We start from the raw sequence: 16,756 nt of genomic DNA, 5'->3' as shown, positions 1-16,756 counted from the left end.
TTCCTGGACTGCCTCACTTCAGTTACAGTAAAGCGCAAACATTTTAGCTTAATAATGGACATAAAAGTCCTTGTTAAAGTATATGTGACAAGTTTTATTTAACAAGTAATCATCCTTATCATATACATACAATAGTGCATTTTAAAGCACTGTTGGGTTTACATCGTAGGGGTTCAGAACGAGTCTTCCCAGGGCGTGCCTTTGTGGCACGCAGATTGTTTTGGGCTAAAGTTAACTGAGACCCTGCAGGATAGAGAGATTTCTACTCAACTCTCCCAGCTACCTAGAAAAATTTGAATTAGAGGCCTCGTCCACAATAAGAGATTATCATAAATAACCTCCTTTGACCTATCTATTTGGCAGGGCAATTAACTGATTTAAAAAATAATAATAATAAAAGCAGTCTTGGGATCTTTCGCATCCTATGTGGGGTCACACATATCACTGCTCTCTTCTGGGGTATGGCCATTTACAAACAAATTGTTAAGTCCTGGGCTATTTAATACACACCAGAATTTTTGCAAATAAGGTACTTCATGGAATGGCAAGAAGAAAATTCAAACATACAGCTTATATTCACCTACAGAATTCACATTTTCCCAGTTGTAAACAAATTACTATGCTTGGAAAATGTTAGCATTCTTAAAAATATTTTGGTTAAATTATGGTGCAAAAATCTAAATTTTGCAAACTCTGAAAAAGCATATTTTTGTGACATCTGAGCATTTCTTTGAGAGCATGGGAATGTTACACATGTAATGAAGCTATACTCTGGAAGAGTCTTCTTGAAGATACCTGAGGTAGAGATACCTTGAGGAGCTGGTAAGGGAAATCTGTGGGTTCATAAGTGGAGGAAAAGAAACATCTATGAAAAGTAGGGCCAGCTGAGAACTCACCCTGAGGAAGAGATGAGATGTGACAGTGTTGTCCCTGTCCCAAAACATTATCATACTTCTATGAACTGCAAGAATGCTTTCTCCACTGCACTTTGAAACATCGCCATTTTCTGTGAGTCACTGGGCCCTGAGGCGTGCCCTTGAAAAATGCAGCAGCCGCAGCGCTGTGTGGCATTGCACTGTGCAGGTATTCCTGAGTTCCAGATGTGGGGAAGATGGTCACAAGATATTCATTCTTTCTGGGAAGGAGTTTGATGATCAGGTTATTTTCTTACCACCACATGATACCAGTTACACTAAGAAAATGGATTGGCAGTAAGAAGGTGGGTAATTTTGAATATGAAAAACCCCAGAGACGGGGCAGGCTAGGAGGGGAAGTCGGGGGAAGTCAGCAGACGGCACAGGAGCTTACCTGGCCCCTCAGGGCGTTAGGGATTGGAAAGGGCTGCAAAAACTGAACAAAGACCTGGTTCTTAAGAAAAGAGATGGAAATTTATACTTTCCTCCCTCCCAACTGTTGACATTCCTGCTTCCTAGACCCAAATCTCCGGCAGGTACCAAGGTCAGCTAGCTCCTTTAGGGTTTAGTCCAACACTGAAGGCTTGGCCTAGGAACTCACCAATGCACAGTATTGTGTTTGTGGGAAAACTGTTCCAAAATATACCTGTATGCCAATTGTTTGGAATGTGATAGAGAATCCGTTTATAAGATTATTTACTTACAGGCAATTCTTTACATATAATCTCAGTTTTAGAATGTAATCAATGTGCTTCCAAATAGAAAATATGTTCTATGGTATATACAAAAAAAAAAAAAAAAGGAAACATTTATAAGGGAAAAAACACCTAACATTTTTGTCACCAAGATGAAACTGTTGTATTGTACATTCATCTAGAATAAAACTTCCTATTGACCTTTATTACTTTAATGATAGGTAGGCACTTCAAGAATAAATGTCTCCGTTTTTAGATATAGAGCAAATCCAATAATCTACCACTTCGACAAACCATTACATTATTAAGGAATAGCTACAAATATTCTATACGAAAGTGTTTTATATTATTTTGGAAATACAATCAAGATGCAATGCTTTAAGGCTGCATATTAAGGCTACCTTGGTTATTTGAAATGTGTATAAGCAGCAAAGAATTTTTTGCAAAAGGTAGTATAAATTAAACACTATGTCCATCTTAGGAAAAGAAAAGCTATTATAAGGCGACTAGACATTTAAAATGGAATCCTAAATCTTATTGCTATTATCCTATCGCATGACATATTAGCATTCAAAACTGCCCATTTCAGAACACCAAGAAATTCTCACTTTTTTGTTATCTTTCAATTTAGGCCACATCGGAATAACAACTTTTAAAATTAAACATTTCTTCTGTGTTTAAAGTAAAATTTATTATAATACAATAAATGCAAATGTTATTAAAAATGGTGGTTGAAATTATAAAGTGTCTAAAAAATTAAACTTTTATTTTGTGTTTAAAGTAAAATTTATTATAATAAATGCAAGTGTTATTAAAAATGCTGGTTGAAATTATAAAGTATCTATATAATTTTTCTAATATAAATATTGGAAATAATTTCAAAAATTCTGTATGTACATAGAACACTGAAAACATAAAATCATGCACAAGGCCAAAATATAACTTTGCATACTGTCCTTTTAAGTATCACTTTTATCTTCTCCTGCTTCCAGTATGATTCCAGAATATGACGGTGTATGCCAATAACTCAGATTACAAACTTACAGGGCTCAGTGTTTTGAATGTACATCAGTTATCACACATCAACAATATACTATTCTGATCAAGTGGTTCTAATTCCTGTATTTCCCCTTCTCAATAGGTCTTGGACATAAAATTGAGCGAGAAAAAGTGTGATTATAGGATCCAGCTTGACATGTTTTCCTAATGATTCATTTGAAAGTGGCCAAAAGTGTTTTATATATAAAAAGTCCCACAGGACATACAAGACAACGAGTACATTAACATGTAAGTAAAATTAAGCAGCTCACCCTCTGCTTGCTTACTTGGTTCCATGTCTCTACAGAAAGGAGGCACCAGAGTCATGAAGAAGTAAGGGCAAATCAGAACTGCTGGGAATGGGTGTTTGAGGGAGGGGGAGGAGGAGCACAGGGAAGAAGCAGGGCACAAGTGTCAGATTATGGAGGGAAATTAAACAGAATGACCTATCTAGCCTAACTCACCCTGCTAAAGCAGGGACTGGTTCCAGCCCGGCCTCCCTCCCTGCATCCCAGTAGAGCCCTGGGGTTATTCTGTCTCCCAGGACTATGAAAATGGCCACTGCCTTTTGGACAGTGCAAAGGCACATAGCCAGCTGTTTCCTACTGAGAACATTTCATAAAAATGAGGAATGGCCTATACATTACAGGTTTGGACATTTCACAAATACGAAAGAGAGCCTGAACTAGGCCTCAACGTGAGGGCAGATTGACAACAATTACAAATGAGCAGCTAACACCCAGAGAGGTTAAGAGGTTCAACAAAGGGGAAGAAAAGGAAGCTCTATGTGATGCTTAGTCCTCTATGACAGCCTTTCTCATCCAATTCACTTGGGTCTGGGGTAGGGCCTCAGGTTCTGCATTTCACTAGGAGATGCCAGTGCTCTGGTCTATGGACAACACTTTGTGAGGCAAGGGTCTACCACACAAAGAGGGAGCTACCTCTGTCTCTCTGGGCCACAAGCGAGCAGAACTGAGACTTGCTCCTATCTAAGCACATCCCCAGGTAAAAGGTATAAATGCTTTGCAAACATAAACAACTGTCTACAAGACTGTGTTAACATATTTTCTGAGAGCACCATGACTATATGAACGGCCAAATAACATAATTCAACTTGAGTAAACGGAGTGGTCTATTTGCTGGTAATAAAACTTGTAGTCCTCCATAAAGTGAACATGATATAAAGTATAAAAAACCCAGCACATTACATTTCATAGTAAAAGGCCACATGTGCACATATATACATATAGTATGAGTTTTAAGAAATTAAATGCATTTTATCAGAGTGTAATGCTACCACTGCTCCCAGCTAAAATCATCTCCTCTTCCAAATACAAGGAAAAAACCTTGAATCGTAAGGAAAATGACTGCATTGCCTGCCAGCACAAGGCCACAGGCTCCCCACTTGATCTGAAACACAAGAAAAAAGGATTAAATCTTTACTTTCTTCATATTATATTCTTTGCAAATCTATTATTTTCTGCATTAGAAACATCCAATGAAATATTTCATAAAACTGCTAAAGGGCTTAATATACAGGCAGGAGACAGTGAATTTACACGGTAATTAGTCTAATTACTTCATGATGCTTGTTAATTAAGTGTAGTATCATCCTTAACATTTTACCCATTAGATATATTCCTCTACTTGTTTTCAGCAGACAATGATGATGGCCCTAAGTAAAATACATGTAGATTATAAAGGGTCCAATTTCAATACTGGGTACTGAAACTTCTGTACACATTGCCTTTTTTCATGAAAATAGGAATTGGAGAGTTAAGGATTGATTTGTTTCTTTCCTAGGCAAGAAAAGACTTAAAAAAAAATCTGCTGCAAATGAAAACAGCTTTGTGGAGTGGCACAGGATTTTACAGAGGTAGAGTTGGGGATGAGAGTACCCTCTAGTGGGCATTTGTTGTTTCAATTTAACCAACAGAAAACATCTATGAAAGTTCCTTCACACAACGTGATGCAGTGTTAAAAGGTAAAAATAAACATTTTTAGAGCAAAATTTTGGAAGTACTTAGTCTGAGGTAGAAAGAGAATAAGGTTGCATTCAAACACCATCAATGTGTCTCCATTATCTAGATGGAGTTTAAACTGGCATGGCATCCAAGACTCTTTCCCTCACGGGCTTTGCCAACCTTTCTAACCTCAATCTCAATCACTCCTTTTTTGTTCCATCATATTGGAATACTGCTCTTTATTCCACATATTGATTGCATTTTCACACTTGGGTGCCATTCCATTTAACAGCCTTCCCTACTTTAATCAAAACCCTATTTATCAAAAACCACATCAAATGCCAGTTGGAATTTCTCTCTGTGTTCCCAAGGCATTCTGATCCTGTTTCAATTACCACACTTATTGTATGCTTACCTAAAAGGCTAGTCTCTGTTCTGAGAACAGAGACAGCATCTGGCTCTTATTCCTGGTATCTTACAAATAGCAGATGTTACAAAAATATTTACTAAATGAATAAACAAGACTTGTACATATCTTATATTCAATGTCTCAATAAGTTTCATGAAATTGAAAAAGTATGTAATTGGGGAAATAAAAACAAAGAGTATGAAGACAGTGAATGTCAAAGAAAGGAATAAATTATACCCACAATGTGTTTTTTATTCACTGTTATCTTCAAATAGCTATAGAGTTGCCCCTCGACATATGCCTGTTGTGTTGAGTAGAGAACCGTGTCTGTTATCCTACTGAAGGAGAATTTGATATGATGTTGTGGTACTGTGATTTACAATAAATATTTGATCTTCCTCTCCTTTCTGGCACAGAGTTCCTAAAACACTTGGAACTTCCTAAGTGGATAACAGAGATAAAGGTGACTTTTATTATGTTAATGAGGTAACCTTTGGAAAGCACCTAAGGATGAGGGCGGGCTGCCAGAGAGGCTAACCATGTGATTAGAGGGGCTGGAACTTTTCGTCCACATCCCCCAACGCCCACCTCTGGGGAAGGGAGAGGAGCTAGAATTTGAATCAATCACCAATGGCCAATGATTTGACTGATCATGCCTATATAATGAAGCTGCCACAAAAACCCAAAATGAAGGGATTTGGAGAGCTTCTGGGTTGGTGATTTGGTGATATGAGCAGAGTGGTGCATTCAAAAGGACGTGGAAGCTCCTCACCCTTTCCTCATACCCTGCCCTAGGCATCTCTTCCATCTGGCTGTTCCTTTTATGGTAAATGGGTTTCCTGAGTTCTGTAACAAATCAATCAAACCCAAGATTAGGGTCAACTTCTGATCTCCACAGCCAATCAGTCAGTCAGAAGCATAAGTGACAATCTGGGCTTTTGATTGACAACTGAAACAGAAGACAGTCTTGTGGGACTAAACCCTTAACATGTAGGATATGATGCTATCGTTGGGTAGATAGTGTCAGAATTGAGTTGAATTGTAGGACACCCAGCTGGTGTTTAAAAATTGCTCATTGGAGGTGTGGGGGAAACATCATTCCACACACACTTGAAATTGGGTGATCAGGACCCATTTAGATGTTCACTTTGAAACTAGAAAAGTATTGCTATTGTAGTCTCTGTGGATTGCCGTAAGATAAGACGCAAGGATTTAAGAACAACTCCAGAAAATAGCTTAAAGTACAGTAGAAAAAGCAAGAAATCACTTGGTCATGCTAAAAGTTTTAAGAAGAGCTAAGAAAGCATTCTGAAAACATGGCCAAAATATTGATAGGTAGATCTAAAATGTGGACTAGATTAACTAAAATGGCTTATGTCTGGCTTAAGTCTAAGCAATAAAAATGAAATTGAGGTTCCAGACACAGGCCTCTGAAGTAAACCCAGAGACAACTGGGTAAAACAATAGAGAACAAAACTCACCACAGCCACACGAGCAAGAATAACAGGAAATCCAAAGGCAGAAACAACAATTCCAGTAGTGAAAAAATAGGCCAGTTCCCGACAGGCACTGCTTGTTGCATCAGAGTCATATGTTGCTCTTTTGGCAATGAAATAGGGAATGGGAGAGATGGCGTGAAATATCAGGACGAACAGGGGCCAGTACACACTGTTGGTTGGACCCAGAAGAAATGCAAAAAGAAAAGTTACAATTAAGACATTCTACTGTTTCAAGGTTAATATTATTCTAAATGTCGAGGCCCAAAAATTATTTATTCAATTGTCAGTGTTAGCACTTAAGATGATTTCTACCAGGAATACATAAAAGGTAATGATAATTAAAACTTACTAGTCATTAATATATAGATAACTGATACTGTGGTAAGAAACTGCACAATGATTGTATATCTGAAACCTATATCATTTCATTAACCAATGTCACCCCAATAAATTCAATTTTAAAAAAATAAACTACACACTGTAATGTATAATCTAGAATCTTTATTGTTTTCTGTTACTACTGAGCTGTAATTTCTTTAGAGACAGAAGCTTGACTTAGACATCTTTGATTTCCTTATAGAACATAATACAATGGCTTGCACATACTAATTCAATAAAGACTTTTTTGAGTGCTTGCATGTTGGAAACCTTTCAATGGCTTAGAATAAAACCCAGAATCCTTGCCCTGACCTACAAAGTATTACATGATCTGATCAACTTACTGTATTCATTGTGTGCCACCTTCCCTGCATTCACTTAATGTGCAGCCTCACCAGCCTTCTTCCTGTTCCTCGAAAACTCCGAGCCCCTCCCTGCTCTAGGGCCTTTGCATTAGCCACGGACTCTTAGAATGTTCCCCCCCCCATCTTCTCACTGGCTGGCTCCTCCTTATCATGCAATGTAAACTGAGAGGTCTTCTCCTAAGAATGGTGTAACCAGGCCATCCATTTTAAATAGCGCAAGTCACCCTGAGAGCACATCACACTCTTAACTTTCTACACAGCCCTTATTCCTATCTGATAGTTTCTTGCTCATGAGAACAGGGATCTGATTTGTCTTTGTCACCACTTATCTCCAGGGCCCAGGATGAGGTGCTTCATTAATATTTATTGAGTGAACAAAATAATAAATAGATTTTAAGTTTGGAAGACATGAAAATAAATATGCTTACTAGTAAAAACTTTAGATATATTCTAATCTTTATTATAAAAGGTCACAATTTCTGTAATACAAAACATAAAAACTATTTCTTCTCAAATTTCAATGTTTTGCATTTATAAAATATTGCCATCCACTTTCCATTTCTTCTATAAATACTTCAGAAATATTTTTCTCTATTAGTTAGACATTTATTATATTGTATTTCAAGAAAGAGGGATATAAGACATAGTCTCTACACACACACACACACACACACACACACACACACACACACACACACACACACACACACACACACCCCCCCCCCCCCTTCCCACCTCCCCAATAATAAAGACCACCACAATGCCTTGATTAACACAGGTTTGCCCGGATAGCCAGCCCCTCTGAGCAGGAGTTGGTGTGAAGCCACACTGTAATGACAACTTCCCATTTCAACCACAGATCTAGGAGGGCAGGATGGTTAACCGAAAAGTGCCCTTAAGAGACTCAGGACAGAAACACTGAGTTTGGACTTCTAATTTTAAACTACAGGAATTATAGCATATTTCAAGAATCACCAAACAATATAGTGGGAAGGGAAGGGGTTTTTACAAATTCTCTAGTTCAAAGCCCTTCTTGTGCCAGTGAGGAAAGAGACTGAAGAAGAAATCTGGAATAGACCCAGCGGATGCTTGACATACCCACAGCCAAGAGCTCTTAATTCTTCCTAGAATACAGTGTTTTCTAAAGAAAATCTATGTTTCCATTCATAGTAAACTACTGTGGACAAAAAAAAAAAAAAGAAAAAGAAAAAGAAAAAAAAAGGAGGGGGGAGGGTATGTACAAGTTCAGTGACAGAAAGTAACCTAATAGGGTGATCTGACCATAAGTTCCGAATGATCAGCTCATGATGAGAAGTCACACCCCACACCTGTAACTTCTTTAGTAAAAGATTTATCTCTGCCTTAAGCAAGCCCTGGCCATTTTGCATGTGTGTATGTGTGCATCTGGGTTTACACACCTCTGAAATAAGAATAACCACCCTCAAGAGAGTATATAATCTTAACTATCTTGAACCTTGCCTTCTCCCACCTTTATGTAATCTGCCTTACATTCCCTCCTTAATGTAAAAAAAAAAATACACAAAAGAAACTGCAAAATTGTCCCTTTCCCAAGCATTTGAAATCTTGCTTCCCAGCAACTGTTGTCAGTTTTGGCTCAAATAAACTCATAAAAATTCTCTACAGGTTTGGGCACTTCTTATATCAGCAATATAAATTGTAAATGCTTTCAAAACTTGAACCCAATCGTTCTTTTATACACTGTGAGTTTTTCTCATGACCAGAACTCTCTATTGGTATCTATTTGTGTCTATATATGAATGCTGAAAATGTGAGATAATTTTCAAACTCCAAATGGTATTATTGAAATTAAAGTAAAGGCAAGCACTTGTAAGAATTGGGTATTTTAAAATTCTCAGAAATATAGAAACTAACTCAAATGCTTTTTAAGTTCACATGATCGAAAATTAATCCTTAGTAAATAAAAGCTAGTTTAAGTTTGTTGGTTTAAGTAGAAGATGTCTTTTGAGTTGGTATTTTAAACTTATATTTATATTACATTTTACCTGGGTTTTATAAAAATAAGTCCACATTAATAATTGACTTTGACATCTATGAAATGTTTCTAGGGGTTATAAAATGTCTTCATATATTTAACTTCTTAGCTTTCATTAGAAATTGAGATTTTAAGGGTTAAAATCTCAGTATATGTAGGAATCACTTTCCTGTGCTCCAGAAGGGACCCTGGAACAACTCAAAAAGATTTGTTTTCTCCCCATATCAAAGAGAAATTTTAAATAAATCACGCATGGTTTTGTTTTTTGGTGTGGTTTTTTTTTTTTAATGTTAAATTGCATAGAAGCACTGTAAAATAAGTGATGAAAGACTTCTAGGGTATGTTATATGGGTAAACAATGGCTGTAAATTAAATGACTAGTTGGAGTGTGGCTGCTTGGTCCTTCAAGGCTCCCTGGCAAAGCCCGTTTTTTTTCAGTGTTTACTTTCCTTCATGCATCACAATGCATTCAAACTGGACTTAGATGAGATGAAGGAACTTTTGAGCTAACATTATTGAAAGGAGATACTTTATACTACTGCCAAGGTTTGATAGTCACTTCAAGAAAATGCCAAATAGGTAACTGCTTCCTTTCATAGGGAGCAAGCAGGGGACAAAGACTTTAAGAATCATCAACTACCATCTCGAGATTTTGTTTACTGGAAAGGACATCAAATAAAGACACTCCTCAACCTCACTGGAAGGGACTTTATCAGACACCTAGCCACGAGAACGGACATCTACCCCATCCTTGACACTTGCCTCCGCCCACAAAAGACATCAAAGGCTCCTCTAGGAGGAGAAGCCACTGACCTCAGAGGTAGATGTCGGCTGTCCCAAGACACCGATAAGGCCTGTATACCTACAGATTGATGCTGAACTCAGAAACCAATTTGTTTGATTGTCTTTACTTGTATGCTAATGACACTAGTTATAATAATATACTTGCTCTTTGGGTTTTGCTAATAGTCCAATTGTTAATAATTACAGAACTTAATACTCTTTATAGCTATATAAATATCAATACTAGATGCAAAATACAGAAAAATGAAACAGCGAAACTCAGATCATGAGAGTTCACAGACTAGAAATGATCCAGGGTGTTTTTCATGTTGAAGGCCCTGACCACCTTCCATTTACCTGCCCTTTCCTTTTGGGAAAATTCCGCCCCACTCCCATCTCATGGCTATCTATTGCCCCATCCCCAACTGGCCACCATTTCAACACAACGACCAGTCTCCCCTGAGTCCGTGCCCTTCACCCTTTATTCTTCATAACACTTTAACCTCTGACATTGTGTACACTTTAAAATCTGTTTATTGCCTGTCTCCCCCACTGAAATACAGAATCCAAGAGAATAGGACTTTCGTTTTCTTATTTCTTAATCCCCAGTTCCCATAACTGTAGCTGGCACACAGGAAGCACTCAACCAACAGTTGTTGAATAAAGAAATTTGTTGAATGTTCCCCCTGCCTGAAATGCTCTTCCCTGACTCAGCCCGATAAACTCTCATTTACCCACGAGACCTCAGCTTTTGCCCAGCCCTTCCAGACTCTCCCAGGGAAACTCTGAAGCACCTTCTCAAAGCTTCCGCTGTACTCTTCCATCTCCACTACAGCTGTCATCTTCCCAAGTGGACTGCTTACCGGCCCCTCACTCACAGCTAGAACTGTAAGCTCCCCGAAGATAGGACTATGTCTCTTCATTTTTGTATCCCCAGCTGATCCAGGGCAGATATCCAATAAATGCATATTAAATGAATATATCAACTGTAAAGGAAGCTTTTCTCTACACTAGTACAGCTAACTCACGAAGGGACTGAGTTCATAATTTGGGCTTCACTAACTCATTGGTTAGAGCTTGGTGTTAAATTGATCAAACTCCCTAACGTCCACCCCACACACACACACACACACACACACACACACACACACGTGACAAAGACACAAAAAGAAGAATAGTTTTGTTTTATTTTGTTTTTTAAATAACTTACCCATAATCTTCTAAGGCACATCCCAGCATAAGAAAAGTCAGTCCAATAGCCCCACTGAAGGATAATAACACAAGAGCTGTGAAAAATATAACCAAGAGTTATAGGTTACAGATCAGTGGTTGCCAGGGGCTGGAGGGAGAGGGGAGAAATGGGGATTGACTACTTACTAATGGGTACAGTTTCTCCTGGGGGTGACGAAATGTTTTGGAATTAGATAGTAGTGATGGTTGTACAAAAAACCACAGAATTATATACTTTAAAAAGATTAATTTTGTGGTATGTGAATTATATCTCAATAAAAATTTTAATTAAAAAATAAAGGTTCTCAAATTAAGCAGATGTAGCAATTCACTGATTTCATTAGTCGATGTCCCATTTGATTAGCAAATCATTGCTTATGCCTGCCACTTTAAAATTATCAGGTGGAGAAAGGTCTCAAGAACTTCCAGTACCTAACCTCTATCTAATGATGAATTCCCTCTTTATTTGTCATAAGAAGCCAGCCAGCCAATCTATACAAATCCAGGAAGGGAACCTCACTAACTCCTGAGGTAGGTTATTTCATTCTGATAGTTTCTGAATGTTGAAAATCCTCTTTCCTTAAATTATATGTAACACTGCTTCCTTGTAATATATACATTTTGATCATTTTTGCCTGCCCATACCTTAGCACTTTTAAGTATTTGCAGATTGCCTTCATGTCTTCAAAGAAAATGATTCTCAACTACTGAGTAAAATATTTATTCCTGGCATCTGTAGGACACTAATCTCCAAGGGGAGAGGGACATAACTGTCCTTACGCTGTTGACTTGTTAAAATTCTTGAGCTCTGAGTCACTAAGATGGGTTCAAATCTCCTCTGCCACCAACTGGTTGTGCTACCTTGGGTAGAAGCTGAACCTCTTTAAATGTGATTCCTCACCTGTAAAATAGTAATAATGGTGCCACTGTATTAGGAGGCTGATGGGAATTAAATGAGACAATCTATGTAGAGTGCTGGGCAAAAGGAGGGGCTCAATTAGAAATCCTGATTGATGTAGGTATCTGTTCATTTTAGCAATGTTCTTTGATAAAGGTATAAATTAGAAGCATAGGACACTATATTATCCAAATCTGCTTCTGAAAAAAATACAGGGTCTAGCACAAATAACAGCCCTTTTTTATTACAAAACCACAAGCAAGTAATTCTGTAACATAAAAATATCATACTCAAGCACACCACATGACGTTTTAGGAGAAGTGTTCAAATTAAAACTATAAATCATTACACCCATATTATTAGCCTACAAACCACACTCAAGCAAGTGTTACTTTTGCCAGACCCTGTACAAAGCACTCAAAATTAGTCACTGATTAACCTAGTTAGCATTCTGATTGCTTCCTGTTACATTAAGAGGAGATTTGGGGAAGGGGAGGGGGACTGTTTTATAGGAAGATGCCAAAGTAGTTTTAAAAAACATCTAGAAGTATGCAGATATTAGGGGACAAGGAAGAACTCCAATTTTAATTTATACATTTTTTCCATTTAGTAGATGTCACTTTTTAAAGAAAGATGTATAAAATTAAGTTTTTATGTATTCTTTTGTTAGAGAGGCTCTCTTCCTAGTTGGCTTTGTCCCCTCCCTGTGCCTGACCATCTATCTGTACGTCTCCTTTTCCAGAACAGCCTTCAAAGATTGGAACTATAGACATCTTCCTTCTAGAATGTGACAACAGCCTCTCAAGGTTCACTACTGTGTATCTCCAGTTGATTCTTTTTAGTCCTTTTTTCTTTTTCAGGAATCGCATTCTCTACGTTTTTTAAAGATGGAGCTGACCAGATATCCAACTTCATCTCTTTTCACTCTACACTCCTGTTGAGACGTTGCGTTCATCCCAAAGCTCCCCTGTACAAGGTCCTGGCCACATGAATGACGCGCCTCCAACTCCAGTCCTGACTTCTCTACCTGAGTAAGACCTCAAATTCACAAGGACCTCAAACAAGGACCTCAAATTCACATGTGAAAAACTGAAACAGCCCATGCCCCCTCCTCCCAAAACACTCATCTTCCCTTTGAAGGTTCCATCTTGAAATACCAACACCATCATTGCACTCTATGCTCCAGAAAAATAGTAAATCAAGGAGATTTAATCTCCCAAACCTCATTGCTTTAGATTGAAAGCTTACAGTCCAATTCCACCCACCTCTCAACAATACACGTTAAACCCTAATACCTGTGCGATGGTATTGGGAGATGAGGCTTTTGTGAAGTGATTAGGCCATGCGGGCAGAGTCCCCATGACTGGGATTAGTGGTCTTGTAAGAGACCCCAGAGAGCTCCCTTGCCCCTTCCACCATGAAGATACAGCAAGAAGACAGCTGTCTATGAACCAGAAAGCAGGCCCTCATCCAGCATCAAATCTGCTGGCACCTTGATCTTGGACTTCCCAATCTCCAGAACTAATAAATTTTTTATTTAAGCCACCCAGTTAATAGCAGCACTCTTCTCGTGAACCCTCTGCTAAGGCCCTTACCATCTCATGCCTGGCTCTAGTCATCTTTCCCACTCCACCCTCCATACCGCAGACAGTGATCTTGCAAGTAAATAAAGTTGGTGCACCTCTTCACAGCTGCTTGCAAGCCTACAAGTTTTTCTGGCACCTGAGGCTCAACACAGCCTAACCCCCAACTACCTCACCACTCTCCCACTAAATTCCAGTCTTCATAACTTAGATCAAGCTCCTGGAGAGAACAAGGTATGCTCTTTCATGCCCCCAGCCCTAGGTCCCATGCTGTCCTCTCCACTTGAATAAACTCTGTCCTCAGCCCATCTTTTGCCAGGTGAAGCCGTATCAATCCTTTTAGCTTCAATTCAAGGACTACCTGTTGTGTAGAAAGGGTCCTCTTCCTTCTTGCAGCAGGCTTAGGCGATACCATCTGTATTAGTTACTAGACCTGCTATTAACAATGTACAAACTGGGTGGCTTAGAACAGAAATTTATTTTCTCACAGTTCTGGAGGCTTCATGGTGTCGGCAAGACCATGCTCTCTCTCAAGGCTCTAAGGAAAGAATCCTTCTCAGCCTCTTACTCATTCCTGGTGGTTTCTTTGGTGCTCTCTGGCTTATAGCTACCTCACTCTGCGTTCTACCTCTGCCTTCACATGGTGTCCCTATATGTCTCCACATGGAAATTTCTCTTTTCTTATAAGAACACTAGTCATGGGGTTAGTGTCCAATCTAATCCAGTATCACCTTAAACTTGATTATATCTGCAAAGACCCTATTTCCAGGTAAAGTCACATTAACAGGTAGAGGGGAGTTAGAGACATAACTCAACCCACAACACCATCTTTGTGCTCCCACTGCATCTCATCACACTTTTCAGCCAGAAACTCTGTCACCCACTAATAATGTTCTATTTATTTTTTTATCCCAAGCCTCATGTGAAGAGTAATCCCTCAAAGGTTGAATTACCTGAAAAATGCTTCCTTCCCTCAATGTTTTTCCATTTCATAATTTAGCTTCCTTCACAATTTCTAACAGTCACACATAAATATTATTTGATAGTTTCTAGGCATGACTAAACACAGTGCAATATGGTGATACTACTTATCATCTGTTTTCTTCACTGGCTTCAAACGGCTGTATTACACACCAGACATGGTCTAAATAAACCATGTTTACTAAATTGATGTTGAACATAAGTCACCCAGAAGTAATGATAAAATGTGCCTGCTGCTAACAGCTTACACACTCAGATATATTTCATAGTGAACACACACATGCGTGCAAATAGACTGTACACAAGTTTATAGCAGGTGGGGAAGTCTTTGGGTCAAAGAGAACAGGAACTCCAACAAGAAAAACAAGTTATGCTACTCTATTCAAAAGATTAGAAATGTAACGGTTTCCACCCAAAATAACAGGAAGCCTTCCAGTAACCTCTCCCACAGCTGAAATCCCCCATTCCTCAGAAGGCGTACAGATAAGGGAAGCGGTGTTCTTGGTACCCCTTTTTATCAACCGCGCCATTCAAAAACACATACTGCACAAAACACCACTTTCTTGTCTGTCCAAAGATGAAAGTAGCGATAAAATTCCACCTAATTTGCTTTCCACGATTACGAGAAATACAGCTTTCCAGTAACGCCCGCCAGCAGTCAACTCTGCCCAATAGGAAAAATTATCAGGAACAAGAAGAGTAAGTACACCAAATCTGAGAACACTGGAGACAATAGCTCCTCTAGAAGAAATGGGAAACTGCGGAACGGCGGGAAAAGACAGAAGGGTTAGGGTGCACTTGTCAGACGTGGAAACCTCGTTAAAAACAAGGCAGAGGGGGTGGGGGGACGCTCCTAGGAACTGTGGAGCCGGTGAGGTGATGCTCCGGGGGCGGGCCTAGCTCCCCCGGGCAGGCACCGCTCCCCGAGCGGACTCCGCCTGGAGGGTCTGGAGTGCCAGGGGACAGCGTGAAGGCCAGTGGCCTAGCAAAAAAAAACGGGGGGGCGCTGAGGTTCCCCGTTCCCCAAACATCCTTCCACCCGCGCCCAAACAAGCGAAGGGAGTGGGCTAATGCATTCCCACCCGGAGAGGTGGAAAGTGTCGTGAGTCTGGGGGAGGCCGCTGCCTGCCCACGCGCTGAGAGCGCAGCTTCAAGGTCAGCCCGGCGCGAAGGCGACTACCCCACCGCAGAACCAGCCAGCGGGGGCCGCGGATGTACCTTTAATGCCCGCCATGTCTCCCGAGCTGGGGCTGCGGCTGCTTCCGGCTTCCTGCCACAACCCCCGCCCATGCCCGGGCAAGGGCTGTACCTCGGGCCCCGAGCCCGCCCCACGCAGAACCCCGCCCCACGCAGAGCCCCGCCCAAACTCGTCCACAACTCCGCCCCTATTTGTCAGAGCTCCGCCCCCACCCGCAGAGCTAGGCTCCTGTCTCCTCAGCCTTAATCCATATCCTGGGCTATTCCTACAGAGCCACTTGCTGGGAGCAACGCCAGCCTTGCGCCTGGAGCCCAGCTCCTAGGTCTCAAGCCCTCCTCAGAGGGCCATTTTTTACTTAACTTACCTCAAGGGAATGAAAAGTTTTGTTGGGACAATCGGGAAGAATACTCCATTTGAAAGAACCTCAATAAGGGTTAGGCTTGGTTGCTTCACACAGTTCCTTGGGGGAGGGTGGATTAGGGGCCACTTACTCCCTCGTTCCAACCTAGAACCCACTCCACGGTTTGGTGCCGCCCCTCTTCTACTGCTTTTTCTTACTTTTCAACGAAACAGAAAGATATAGGTGTTCGCGGGAACCCAGGTTCCTCTGGGTACCTGAGAACAAATTCTCACCACCACCTTTCCGATTCCCACTCGGGTTACTTTGGCAAAACTGCGCACTGAGCGTATTATTGTCTCAACACGTGTAATTACCTTTCAGTTTAGTTTATTCTTCTGCTTCCTCCCATGTCTCCTCATAGACGGAAAGTACAGTTGTTAAAAACATGGTGTTGCTGATATCTGGCT

General features: G+C 40.0%; 1 protein-coding gene across 1 annotated transcript; it reads right to left on the bottom strand.

Moving 5' to 3' along the window:
* Window positions 1-2,274: 2,274 nt before the first annotated feature.
* LEPROT (leptin receptor overlapping transcript) lies at window positions 2,275-16,032 on the bottom strand. The gene is made up of 4 exons (XM_054574306.1): window positions 15,970-16,032; window positions 11,270-11,345; window positions 6,502-6,688; window positions 2,275-4,057 (listed from the first exon to the last, which is right to left on the bottom strand). Exons 1-4 carry the CDS (start codon window positions 15,983-15,985, stop codon window positions 3,941-3,943), a joined length of 396 nt encoding a protein of 131 aa, XP_054430281.1. The 5' UTR covers window positions 15,986-16,032; the 3' UTR covers window positions 2,275-3,940.
* Between the last annotated feature and the right edge of the window lie 724 nt (window positions 16,033-16,756).

This window comes from Pteronotus mesoamericanus, unplaced genomic scaffold (assembly GCF_021234165.1).
Source record: "Pteronotus mesoamericanus isolate MK-2021 breed Mesoamerican mustached bat unplaced genomic scaffold, CSHL_Meso_final contig_105, whole genome shotgun sequence".
NCBI classification, from domain to species: Eukaryota; Metazoa; Chordata; class Mammalia; order Chiroptera; family Mormoopidae; genus Pteronotus; species Pteronotus mesoamericanus.
The sequence above is the reverse complement of the archived record's forward strand: the minus strand, read 5'-3'. Positions and strand labels throughout refer to the sequence as shown.

What these genes read in the sequence shown, in the direction of transcription:
- LEPROT (XM_054574306.1), bottom strand. An exon ending in TGTGCCTTAGAAGATTATGG is followed by an intron (nt 6,689 to 11,269) that starts GTAAGTTATTTA and finishes TCCAACCAACAG; the next exon opens with TGTGTACTGGCCCCTGTTCG. An exon ending in TTCTTGCTCGTGTGGCTGTG is followed by an intron (nt 4,058 to 6,501) that starts GTGAGTTTTGTT and finishes CTTGTGTTTCAG; the next exon opens with ATCAAGTGGGGAGCCTGTGG.